This window comes from Dipodomys merriami, unplaced genomic scaffold, assembly GCF_024711535.1.
Source record: "Dipodomys merriami isolate MVZ:Mamm:240054 unplaced genomic scaffold, mDipMer1.0.p SCAF_44, whole genome shotgun sequence".
In the NCBI taxonomy this organism is placed as follows: Eukaryota; Metazoa; Chordata; class Mammalia; order Rodentia; family Heteromyidae; genus Dipodomys; species Dipodomys merriami.
Genome location: NW_027206002.1, coordinates 1,376,889 through 1,389,546, shown reverse-complemented (window position 1 = coordinate 1,389,546; position 12,658 = coordinate 1,376,889). Strand labels below are relative to the sequence as shown.

Here is a 12,658-nt window from a genome sequence, read left to right as displayed (position 1 = left end):
ACCTTGCACGGGAGGGCTGTGAACCCGGAAACAGCTGTGATGTCCTGTACACCAGAGAGACTGATCTTGGGGTGATCAGAACACCCCCTCCATTTGTCTATCAGCCCCATGGACGTGAAGTCATGTTTTGGGGTGTCCATGTGAAAATCTGCATCAGTATTGTTCATGGCAACAAGGACGAGAATATTGTTTGAAGCTGGGCACCTATGATCCTAGCTACTCAGGAAGCTGAAATATGAGGATCGCAGTTCCAAGCTGGCCCTGGCAGGAAAGTCCATGAGACCTCTTATTTCCAAGGAACCACTAAAAAAAAAAGTCTGAAGTTGAGCTATGGCTCAGGTAGTAGAGTACTAGTCTTTAGGACAAAACAAAAACCTCGGGGACAGTGCCCAGGCACTGAGTTCAAGCCCCAGGACCAGCACAATACAACAACAAAAAAGAATATTGTCTTGCAATGGTTCTGGTTACTTTTGGCAGTGGGGCCTATTAAAAGGTGTGTGTGTGTGTGTGTGTGTGTATGTGTGTGTGTGTGTGTGTGTGTGTGTGTGTGTAAAGCCAACTGACCCCCCAAGTGAGAAATCTCTGCTTCTGGGCTTGTTTTCCAATGTGCCTTGTCACTTAGTATAACTGATTGGGGATTTTCAATGGTTGTATTCATACCCAAAGCATGAGTTCTAACAGTCATGCCATTGAGAGGAGAACAATGCTCACATTGTGCCTTTTTTCCTTTTTTTGCCCCCTCTTTAAAATAGAAAACATATGGGGTTCCTGCGGAGCCATTGCGGGTTCTAACATTATGCTTTCCTTCTTTCCTTTGAACGCTGCAGGCGGTGCCCGGATTCCCAGTTCCTCAGCCATAGAAGCCCTTGGAAGCCCATTCTGGATCAAAACTATTCATTTCTCCCTTTTTGCCTCTGCCTGCTCCCCCCCTCCCCCAGCCTTGCATTCTCCCATTAGGATATTCTTAGAAACTCATTTTAACATCCTCGGAGGGTAAATGGTAACATTTCAAACAGAGTGAGCCAGCTTGAGTTGGGGGTGAAGTAGGGGGTGTCAGCCATTCTCCCATAAAACTAAACTTTGGTTTCCAGCTAGATTATTTCCACGCCCCCCCCCAACCCCCTCTGGAGAAATAAGAAGTTTCTCTGCTCCACCTTGTCAGAGTGGGGAAAGAACCCTAATGTAGGGTTACTTTCTTCCTGAACCAGTCTTTTGAGTCTTGTCTGCCTTCCTTCCTGCCCCTCCCCCCCTTCTGTTCCATTCCATCATTCCTTAAACTCACCCAGGCTAAAGATGTTCTGGGTGGATTGATTGGCACTCAGGTGACCCGCTGAAAGCCAGTGACTTGACCCTGCAGGATGCTACCAGCAGAGGGCACTGTTCTCTTTGAGGTGAAAGCTTCTATCTGACACCTGATCACCACCCACAGCCTGGCCATCAGGTGCTTCCTCTGGGCTAGCCACAGGGCCTTGGCTTTGCTGAACAGGGCCCCATGCTGGGCTTGAAAGCTTGAGCTGAATTTTATTTTTGTGTCTGTTGGAAATACTGGCTAGCTAGCCACCCGGTGGGGTGTGTGTGTGTGTGTGTGTGTGTGTGTGTGTGTGTGTGTGTGTGTGTGTGTGTGTGTGTGTGTGTGTGTGTGTGTGTGTGTGTGTGTGTGTGTGTGTGTGTGTGTGTGTGGTGTGTGTGTGTGTGTGTGGTCTGGCTCAATTTCCATCGCCACCCGGTGGTGTGTGTGTGTGTGTGTGTGTGTGTGTGTGTGTGTGTGTGTGTGTGTGTGTGTGTGTGTGTGTGTGTGTGTGTGGTCTGGCTCAATTTCCATCGCCAGTAGGCTTGCCTTGAAAAGTTGCTGGCTAATGAGAAATGTAGGGGAAGGTAGGAAAGAGAGGGATGTCCCGAGCCTCCCTAGTACAATAAAATCTTGCATAGTTTCCTAGAGTAGAAAAGGGGGTGGAGGGGGGGGCCCTCTTGGAGTGTGTTCCGCTCCTCCGTCTTCTTGGGTTCATCACTGTGGTGCCTTCCCCCCTGAGAGGCCTTGAGGCCTTGCCCTGGGATGGAGAGGCGGGGAGGTTGGCTTCGTGATGGGTTGTTGCTAGGCAACAGGCAGAGGCCCTGCTGCCTCCCATCCCACCGTGTCCCGCCCCCGTGCTGCTCTTCCTAATAAGGATTGAGTTCCTGTACTTTTTACCTTCAGGCCCTGCGCAGTCTTTCTCCAATACCCCGCTGGGCACACTGTGTACCCAGGCGCGCGATCAGCTTGGCAGAAAAGCTCAGAGATCCTTGGCTGGAACTAATTGCCAGGCTGTTTTGTTCATTCAGATGTAGATCAGAAGCTGGAGCCGAAATTGAGGCCACATGCAGTTGGAGACCGTTGAAGAAAAGGGGTGAACGGGAATTTGGGGGGGGGCGTGAGGAGGAAAGAGGCATACTTGGTATGAAGAAGCCCTCTCAAGACCCACTCTTGAGTGGTGGGGCACTGGTGGCTCACACCTGTAATCCTGGCTACTTAGGAAGAGGCTGAGGATCTGAGGATCATGGTTCAAAGCCAGCTAGGGCAAGAAACTCTGTGAGACTGTTATCTCCAATTAACCACCAAAATAGAAAAAAAATGCTGGAAGTGGAGCTGTGGCTCAAGTGGTAGAGCATTAGCTTTAAACAGAAAAAGCTCAGGGGCTGGGAAGGTGGCTCAGTGGTAGAGTGCTTGCCTTGCATACATGAGGCCCTGGGTTCGATTCCTTAGTACCACATAAGCAGAAAAAGCTGGAAGTGGGGCTGACGCTCAAGTGGTAGAGTACTAGCCTTCAGCTGAAGATCTGAGGGACAGTGCCCAGGCCCAGAGTTCAGGCCCCATGACCGACCAAAAGAAAAAACAAACAGAAAAAGCTCAAAGACAGCACCCAGGCATGAGTTCAAGGTCCAGGACCAGAATGCGCGCGCACACACACACACACACACACACAGGCATGAGTTCCAGGTCCAGGACCAGAATGCGCGCGCGCGCGCGCGCGCGCGCGCACACACACACACACACACACACACACACACACACACACACACACACACACACACACACACACACACACACACACACACACCTCCTCTGTGTTAAGAGTCTCAGCCTTGCTTACCCCAGGGGGTCACCATGAGTGTGCATCTGTTGTCTTGGATATTTCAATCAGCGGGGAAAACTTTCCCATGTAGCAGGCTGGCTCACCACCAAGCCAACCTTTCATCACCAGTTCAAGTCCTGAGGTGCGGCAGTTCTGGATTTGAGGCCAGTTCCTTAAGCCCAAAGGTTAATTGAGAGCCATTTATAATGGTCAGGAAATTGCCCAGGAGTCTAAAGGAAGAAGAATATGGTTCCTGGGTAGGGGGCCCCCTCCCCCGGTCCCCAAGTGAATGGTGCAGTATTGGTCTTAAATGTGGAACAGAGGTGCTAGAAGTATGTGGGTTAAGAATGACATTGTTGGCTGGGAAGGTGGCTTAGTGGTAGAGTGCTTGCCTAGCATGCATGAAGCCCTGGGTTCGATTCCTCAGTACCACATACACAGAAAAGTCCGGAAGTGGCACTGTGGCTCAAAGTGGTAGATGCTAGCCTTGAGCTAAAGAAGCTCAGGGATAGTGCCTAGGCCCTGAGCTCAAGCCCCAGGACTGGCAAAATTTTTTTAAAAAAATTTAAAAAGACATTGTTGCTAGGTACCAAGTAGTTCATACCTGTAATTCTAGCTATTCATGAGGCTGAGGTGTGAAGATCAGTGTTCAAAGCCAGACTAGGCAGGAAAAATTCATGAGACTCTTATTTCCAATTAACCAGCAAAAAACTGGAAGCAGAGGTGTGGCTCAAGTGGTAGAGCACCAGCTTTGGGTGCAACAGCTAAAGGACAGTGCCCATTCCATTGAGTTCAAGTCCCAGTACTGGCACACACACAAAGCCAGACACTAAGATTATGTAAGATTTGCCATGCACTGGTGGCTCATGCCTACAATCCTAGCTACTCAGGAGGCTGAGAGCTAAGTATCACAGTTCAAAGCCAACCCAGTTGGAAAGTCTGTGAGACTCTTATCTCCAATTAACCATCAGAAAACTGGAAGTGGTGCTGTGGCTCAAGAGCTTGCCTTGAGCAATAAAGTTCAGGGATAGCACCCAAGCCCTGAGTTCAAGCCCCAACCAACAACAAAGTGATTATATAAGATTTGTTAATAATTGCAAAGCATTTAGAGCTATGCCCGGTAGTTCCTTCATTAACAGCTGACGGGTACATTTCCCATGCCCTGGGTCTCCATGAGACAAGCGGGGTTTGCTCAAAAATCTCTCCCACATCCATGAAAGGGAATCTAAAACTTTATTAAGAAGTTTACTGTGGTTATGACTCAGACCCATCTCCATGAACAATTAACTTCTCTTGCATTAAAACGAGTCATTCGCGTGACAAATCTTAACCACTCTAATTGCCTTTGAAGTGAATGTGTCGGTGGCTGGGTATACTCTTTGCCAGATGTGCCCACTGACACACCTTGCAATTCTTTCTTTTTGTGAAATTTAATATATGGCTCTTGGAACACTTTCCATAAGCATGCCTAACTGTAATTTTTTGTTTTTTGGTCGGTTGTGGAACTTGAACTCTGGGCCTGGGCGCTGTCCCTGAGCTCTTCAGCTCAAGGCTAGCGCTCTACCACTTGAGCCACAGTGCCACTTCTGGTTTTCTGGTTGGTTTAGTGAAGATGAGTCTCATGGATTTTCCTGTCTGGGCTGGCTTTGAATCGAGATCCTCAGATCTCAGCCTCCTGAGTAGCTAGGATTACAGGCATGAGCCACTGGTGCCCGGCTCTAACTGTAATTTTCTACTGACTTACTTTACCGGTTCAGAGAGTCTTGGCTTTCTAGGAAACAGCAGTGGTTTCTAACACCTGTGTTTTATGTATAGCGATGCTAAATACTTGGCAAAAGTTTTATTTTTAATTTTTTCCCCCAAGCTTCAAAAGGTTGTACAAGGGGTTCCAATTTAACATGATTCCTGTTCAGTCATTCCTTCCATCATTCCTACCATCCTGTCTGATCCCTCCACTCTATAGTACACTTTTTTTTGTGTGTGTACCAGTCCTGGGGCTTGAATCAGGGCCTGGGTGCTGTCCCTGGGCTATTTCTGCTCAAGGCTAGCACTCTACCACTTGAGCTGCAACTCCACTTCTGGCTTTTGGTGGTTCATTGGGAATAAGAGTCTGACCAGTCTTTAACTGCCTAGGCTGGCTTGGAACCGTGATCCTCAGATCTCAGCCTCCTGAGTTGCTAGGATTACAGGCGTGAGCCACCAACATCCAGCAATATATCCTTTATTTAAGATACTCAGAACATGTTATCAATTTGGGCAAACAGACATGATCCCTGGGGCTTGAACTCAGGGCTTGGGTGCTGCCCCAGAGCTCTTTGCTCAAGACAATGCCACTTCCAGTTTTCCAGTGGTTAATTGGAGATAAGAGTCTCACAGACTTTCCTGCCTGGGTTACCTTGGATCCATGATCCTCAGATCTCAGCCTCCTGAGAAGCTAGAATTACAGGTATGACAAGATTCTTCTGGCAACTCTTGATGCACACTAAATATCAAATTATTTTAGATTTCGTCTGTCTCAAGGCAAAACGGGAACTGTCTGTGACCTTGTCATCTTTTCTCAGTCAGGCCTCTCCAATAAGGAATCTCGAATATTTCATATTGTCTTCTAGCTCTTCAGCTATTTCAATTGCCACAATGATTGCTTCCTAGAATTTTTCTGCAGAGGCAGAAGGTTTCATTAGCATGTTAAAGTAATTTATGCAGACTAGCTAGAGTTCTAAGGAAGGGTCACATCAGAGCCTACATTTATCTACAGTTCTTGGCGGTCATATTACTTTTTTTTTCCTCTTACTTTAAGAGAAATCCAGCCAGGCACTGGTGGTGGCTCACGCCTATAATCCTAGCTACTCAGAAGGCTGAATTCTGAGGATCATGATTCAAAGCCAGCCCGGGCAGATTCTTAACCCCAATTAACCACTCAAAAAACAGAAATGGCGCTGTGGGTCAAAGAGTGCTAGCCTTGAGCACAAAGAGGGTCAAGGACAGTGCCCAGGCCCTGAGTTCAAGCCCCACAACTGATAAAAAAGAGAGAGAGAGAGAGAGAAGAGATCCAAATTCTGAATGAGGCTTGAAAGAGGCAGGGGAAAATTGCAGCAAAAGGTGAAGGAGATACCAAGAAGAGGGTTAACCAAGTAAATCGAATGAGGATGAATAGGATCAGGCTGGTTTATTTGCATATATGAAAATAGTGTTGAAATTGACAATGAGGTGGGTGCCAATGGCTCACACCTATAATTCTACATCCTCAGGAGGCTGAGATTGATTTCAGAACTGTAGTTCAAAGCCAGTCCAGGCAGAAAAGTCCATGACACTCCAATTAGCCAACAAAAAGCTGGAAGTGGAGATATGGTTCAAGTGGTAGAGCACCAGCCATGAGTGCAAAAAGGGGTGGAGCATAGTAAGAGAAAGTGATCCAGGACTGGGAAACCCTGCACATGAGTGTGGAAATGTCACAATGAAACATTCTTTTTATGTCGATAGTGGGGCTTGAACTCTGGGCCTGCGCACTATCCCTCAGCTCTTCAGCTCAAGGTGAGCATTCTACCACTTGAGCCACAGCACTACTTCCCGTTTTCTGGTGGTTTATTGGAGATGAGAGTCTCACGGACTTTCCTGCCCAGGCTGGCTTTGAACTGGGATCCTCAGATCTCGGCCTCCTGAGTAGCTAGGATTACAGGCATGAGCCACCAGCACCCTGGGAAACATTCTCACCATAATGGATATATACTAAATTAGAAGGAAAGGGGAACATATTAAGAAATTACATAACAAAAAATACAGTAGCAAAAGCTGAATAAAATAAGGGACTGTTTATTTCAATGCTTAAATTAAAACATTCCATGAATGATTGCCTTTAAGCATTTCAAAGGTCTCACTAACATATACTGAGGACAGAAATCCGGTGCCACAAAAATAAATTTGACATGCAAACCGAATTTTCAAAAGCAGAATATCATCACCACATGATAGAAAAAGTTGGTTAAGCATGTAGAGTCTACATCTTTGTCTGGATTCGACATCTTCAGAACAGAAAAATAAATGCCAATATCATTATACTAGGCCCAAATCAGGCAATACTCATAATCATTCTGAAAATGCAGATAGGAACAAACATCCAGAGATGTTGATCCATATGCCTAAAATCACTGAGCAAAGATTCTCCATTTCCTATTTATAGTTTTTAAAAATAGATATCACAGACAACTTTTTGTTCAAAACATTCATACAAAATTATATCTTAAATATATCAATTACTACTTAATGAGGTTTGGTTTTTTGTTTTTTTGCCTTGTGTTAATTTTTTTTCCCCATTACACTGAAAGACTCAACCAGATGTGAAAAACAGATTCAGCAGCATGACACAAAAGTGTATTTCACTGGTAAAGCACAATTTTAGAATGTAAATATTCAAGCCAAATCGAAATAGCCACCCACGAGGGCCAAACACGTATACATTTCACCATGGTCGGAAGAGTATTTGCCCAAATGTCTCTTTTCTCTTTATGAAAGTCACTTTTATTCCCAAGATACACTTGCTTCCTACCATTCAGAATTCACAGCATGATTGAAATTGGTTACATTCAGAAGGGTCACATGGTAATTCTGTGTTTTAGATTCCTTAGAATCTTGTTTATCTAAAAATGAGGTAGATAAACTTTTTTTTAAAAAAAAGTTTGATTGGTTGGGCACTAATTTTCATTAGACCTTAATTCTTTCCACTTTTTCTTTTTTACATAGTATCCAAAATATTTAGCCAAAGACTGAAAACGTCTGAGCACTTTGCCTAAAAATGGGAAAGAGGGAAAAAAATACTCAAAAGGTTTATTAATGAAGGTTGCTTTACCTCATTTTTTCAATTAAAAAAAAAAAAAACCAACCCAGAATAAAAGCATCCAACTACAAAACCACCCCCTATTAGAAAGTTGACAAACCAGCCAACATCTTAAAAAGAGACTCTCCCTGCGGCTACTGCTGTTCTGACTTGGGGGTGTCTTAGACTGCAGAGCCAGCTAGTTAACTCATGGTGGGGGCCCAGACCAGCTGTTGCCCCTTAACCTTTGAACTCCCCCCCCCAATTTCAAGTTTCCTCCAGAGTTCAAGCCTGAACTCCTTGAATCTCTTCCCAGAAGCCTCCTCCTCCTGAGATCTCTGAATTACCATCTCTGGAGACAGATCAGACGGAAGGTACTGGTGCAGATCCAACTGGGTGAAGCCGCGTGCAGCCCACAAAGGTAGAAACAAAGTGGGGAGAGGTGGGGAGGGGATGGGGGGGCCGAAGGCTGCCAGTGTGTTGAGCCCCCAAATCTTGGGCCAGGCCCCTTGGTGAGTTAGATCAACCAGGCCAATCTCCCCCAAGGACCCCTCCTCCACCCCCCACTCCAGCAAAGAACTTTCAGGTCGAAGGGGGCAGACTGGGCATTAAACCAGCCAAGTGCCCCATCGTAACGGATCGACGTGAGGCTTCCGAGAACGTCCCAAGGCCGCCTCGGATCTTCGTCTTTTTCCGGGGAGCCATCGGTGAGGCGCCCCAAAACTTACTGAAAGAACTCGATTTCTTCAAGCCACGGGCCAAATCCTGGAGCATCAGATCATCCGCCAGGACCCCCAGAAACGCACTGGTGGTGGAGCCGAGGATGGTAGCGGCCACCTGCACGGGATGGCGCGCGGCTAAGGGGCCGCCGCCGCCGCCGCCGCCGCCGCCGCCGGCGTCGGGCTCGCCGGCGTCACGCAGGCCGGGGTCGCCTAGGAGACGACGCAGTGCGTACGAGGCGCCGGGCCGCAGGTACTGGTAGGGGCGGCGTCCGCTGTGGTCGCGCACGTGCACCTGCGCGCCCAGGCTCACCACCAGCAGCACGGCGGCGTCCTCGTGGCCGTGCAGCGCGGCCAGGTGCAGCGGGGTGTAGCCGCCGTGCGAGCGCGCGTTCACGTCCACGCGCGCGCCCCCGCGCCGCGCCACCTCCACCAGCTGCAGCGCCATCTCGCGGTCGCCGCTCTTGGCGGCCCAGTGCAGCGCGGTGTAACCCGACGTGAAGTCGCGTTTGGCCGCCAGGCCGCTATCCCGCAGCAGCAGCCCGTGCAACTGGTGGGTCCAGCGGCCGCCGGCGGTGCGCACGAGCCACTCATGCTCGGCGGGTTCCAGCGGCACGGCGGACGGCGGCGCGCACGCGGAGGAGGGCGCGGCGGGCATCTCCTCCAGATCCGGGCTCAGGAGACGCGGGCCGGCGCGTGACAGGCGTCGCAGGTGAGGGGAACGGCCGGGACCCAGGCCCAACCCCAGGCCGGATTCCTCCACGGAGAGCCTCCGCAGGAGCAGCGGGGAGCTCCGCGGGCTCCGTTCTTCCGACAGCTGCCGGCGCAGACTCTGTTCGTCCGCCCGCACCACGCGCAGCGCGGCGGGGCCCGGGACGCAGCAGCGCACCGGCAGCATGCAGGGTTTGGGCGGCTGTGGCGGCGCGCGGGGCCGGGGCGGCGGCGGGGATCCTTTCTCGATCCTCGGCCCGGGCTCCGGATCTGGATTCGCGATCCTCGGCCCGGGCTCCGGATCTGGATTCGCGATCCTCGGCCCGGGCTCCGGATCTGGATTCGCGATCCTCGGCCCGGGCTCTGGATCTGGAGCCACGTCGGCAGGCGGTTCCTCCGAGGGCCGGGCTGTTCCTGACGCGCGATCCGGCGGATCGGCGGGTCCCCCGGACGGCTGGGCCGGTTCTTCCGACAGCTCCGCCGTGGTGGGCTTGGCAGCCCCCGGGGGGTCCTGTGGCTCGGACGGCGGGGGCCCCGCGATGGAAGCTGGGGCTCCTTCCTCCTCGGGATCCCCTGGTGGGGTGCACGAGGTGGTGGGCGCGGGGCCCCCCGGGGTGTGCGGGAGCAGGGGCTGCGGGCCTGGCGGGTGTCGAGGTTTCTTTCTCAGCACCACGAACTTGACGCCGTCGAGTTCCTTCACCACGGCCACGTCGTTGACGAACTGCTTGAAGCGGTCCCTGCGGGCGGCGCGGCCGCGCGGGTCCCCGGCCTCCAGCAGCGGCCGGAAGCGGCTCAGCAGCTCCGAGTCCCGCACCTGCCCGCCGTGCGCCTGCAGGAAGCCGAGCACGGCCGCCTGGCTCACCCCCGCGGCGGCGGCGGCGGCGGCGGCCGCCAGCGCCATGGCCCGAGCCGGGGATCCCCGCCGCGATCGGGGAAGGTGTGCGCGATCCGGGGCTCCCTGCCGAGATCCGGAGGGAGGTTAGTTGGGGTGTACGATCCCGGGGCGAGATCCGGGACTCCCCGCCGTGATAATGGGGCCGGGGGGGGGGTACTCCCTACCAGGGGATCTGGGGAGCTGCGGGGTGAGGGGTGCGTGATCCGGGGTGGGTGGGGGGGTGTCTCGGGCGGGAGGAGGGGGGCGCGGTGTGCACACGATCCGAGCTTCCCACCCCCCCCCACTGTGATCCGGAGGAGAACTCCCGGGAGTGCAGGATCCGGGGCCCCGGGTTTGGGGGGGCGGGGGACGCGTCCACCCCGCGGTTGCGCTCACCTGGTTGCTCGGCTGAAGCTGGACCTCGATCACGCCCGCGTCACCGCACCCTGATGGCTCGGGGCGAAGGGCATCGGGGAGCCCTCCCCTCCGCCGCCCGCACCCCGCCGGGGCCCCCCAGCCTCCGGGGGTAGGTGTCTGCCTTTATGATCTTCTGTCCAATGGGCGCCGGGTTCCTCCATGTTCCGTCCAGGTGACAGCTGCCACCGGTGCCCGCGGAGGGAATGAGAGGGGGAGGGGAGGTTCTCCAACACCCCCCCCTCCCCAAAACCCAGGAATTAAAGGCGCAGGCAGCATCACGCTTCGGTTCGGCTCTCCCACCCCCGTTGCTAGGTGGGTGTGTTCCCGATTGGAGAGGCGTGGGGTGCTGTTTCCTTCATAGTTAACGACCGAGGGGAGAAGAGCATGATGGTTATTTTGCTTTATTTATTAATTTATTATTTTTTTTGAAAGGCTATCAATCTTTTTCTTCATATGGCGTACAGGGGAAACAGTCTCAGGCCATTGACAGGGAAAAAAAACCCACCCCAAACAAACCAATTTGCTGTGTGCGTCTACAGGAGGAGCGGTTTGGTTTAGCAAGTTTCTCATGATGAAATTATTTTATTATAGAATCTCATTATGTAGCCCAGGATGGCCTTGAACTCTGACCCTCCTGCTTGAGTGCTAGGGGTATAGGTAAGTAACTATCGTGCCTGGCCAAATAGAATCATTTTGCATGTGAAATTTTGATAATAAACCCAGGGGGAAACAAGGAAGGGGGAAAATAATGACCTGAACTTGCCAGTGACACTTTGAGATATTTTCTCGTGTGTGTGTGTGTGTGTGTGTGTGTGTGTGTGTGTGTGTGTGTGTGTGTGTGTGTGTGTGTGGTGGGATTAACACTTTAAAGCTAGAAAACAAAATGAGAATCATTTTGTCGTGATGGGTATAGAGTTCAGCGTCTCAGCACGCTAGGCAAACACTACCCCAAAGCCTTACCGCCTGACTATGTTATTGGCTGTTTTGTTTTGGGGTTTGATGGTAATGGGGTTTGAATTCAGGGCCTCACTTTTGCTAGGCAGGCACTCTACACTTGAGCCAGGCCTATAGCCCTGCTTTTTGCTACTTATTTTGAAGATGGTGTCTAACTTTCCTGGCCTCAAATTTTCATCCTCTAGATCTCAGCCTTCTGAACAGCTCCAAACTTTTTTTTTTTTTGGGGGGGGGGGTCAGTTATAGGGCTTGAACTCTGGGCCAAGGCACAGTCCCTGGGCTCTTCAGCTCCAGGCTTGTGTTCTACTATCACTTGAGTCACAGCGCCACTTCTGGCTTTTTCTGCTTATGTGGTACTGAGGAATCGAACCTGGGGCTTCATGCATGCAAGGCAAGCACTCTACCACTGAGCCACATTCCCAGCCCCTCCATGCTGTGTTTTTAAAACTTCACTTGCTCCACACATGTTTATACCTAGTTTGAGCCAGGACCTTTTTTCAGAGGCTGTGACACATGGTAGCAGAGATATGGACACCCAGACCGAGTGGAGTACATTTATCTGGAAGGAACAGAAGTAATACAGTGAATCTGAAAACGGTATAATATGCCATGTAAGTTATAGTGTAGAGTGAAAATACTGTGGAAAAACAGTGTGGCAAAACAGTAAATGGACAGCTTCCAATTTGGGGGGTGGGTTCTTTTTGCTTATGTGGTGCTGAGGAATCAAACCCGGGGCCTCATGCATGCAAGCCAAGCACTCTACCACTGAGCCACCTTCCCAGCCCCACAGCTTCCAATTTGGAACTAGAAGTTAGGATAGGAACTAAGAAGTAGCAATGAAAGAGCAGGAAGTTATGTAGATGAGAAAAAAAAAAAAAACATAACTTTCTCAGTGGAGGGTACTGCCAAGGCAAATGTGAGGTCAAGTGTCTTTTTGTTTTTGTGTGGGTATTGGGGCTTGAACTCAGGGCCAGAGCATTCTCCCTTAGCCTTTTTACTCGACTGGTGCTCCATCACTTGAGCCACACTGCTACTTCCAGATTTTTGCTCTTTAATTGGGGAT

The 12,658-nt window shown here is 50.9% G+C and overlaps 1 protein-coding gene across 1 annotated transcript; it reads right to left on the bottom strand.

Moving 5' to 3' along the window:
- Positions 1 to 6,900: 6,900 nt before the first annotated feature.
- Sowaha (sosondowah ankyrin repeat domain family member A) lies at positions 6,901 to 11,222 on the bottom strand. Its single transcript, XM_069993721.1, has 2 exons — positions 10,621 to 11,222; positions 6,901 to 10,308 (listed from the first exon to the last, which is right to left on the bottom strand). The coding sequence occupies exon 2, from the start codon at positions 10,249 to 10,251 to the stop codon at positions 8,503 to 8,505; it is 1,749 nt and encodes a 582-aa protein (XP_069849822.1). The 5' UTR covers positions 10,252 to 10,308; positions 10,621 to 11,222; the 3' UTR covers positions 6,901 to 8,502.
- Between the last annotated feature and the right edge of the window lie 1,436 nt (positions 11,223 to 12,658).

Coding starts and splice junctions, on each gene's coding strand:
- Sowaha (XM_069993721.1), bottom strand. CDS start 10,251: ATGGCGCTGGCGGCCGCCGCCGCCGCCGCCGCCGCGGGGGTGAGCCAG.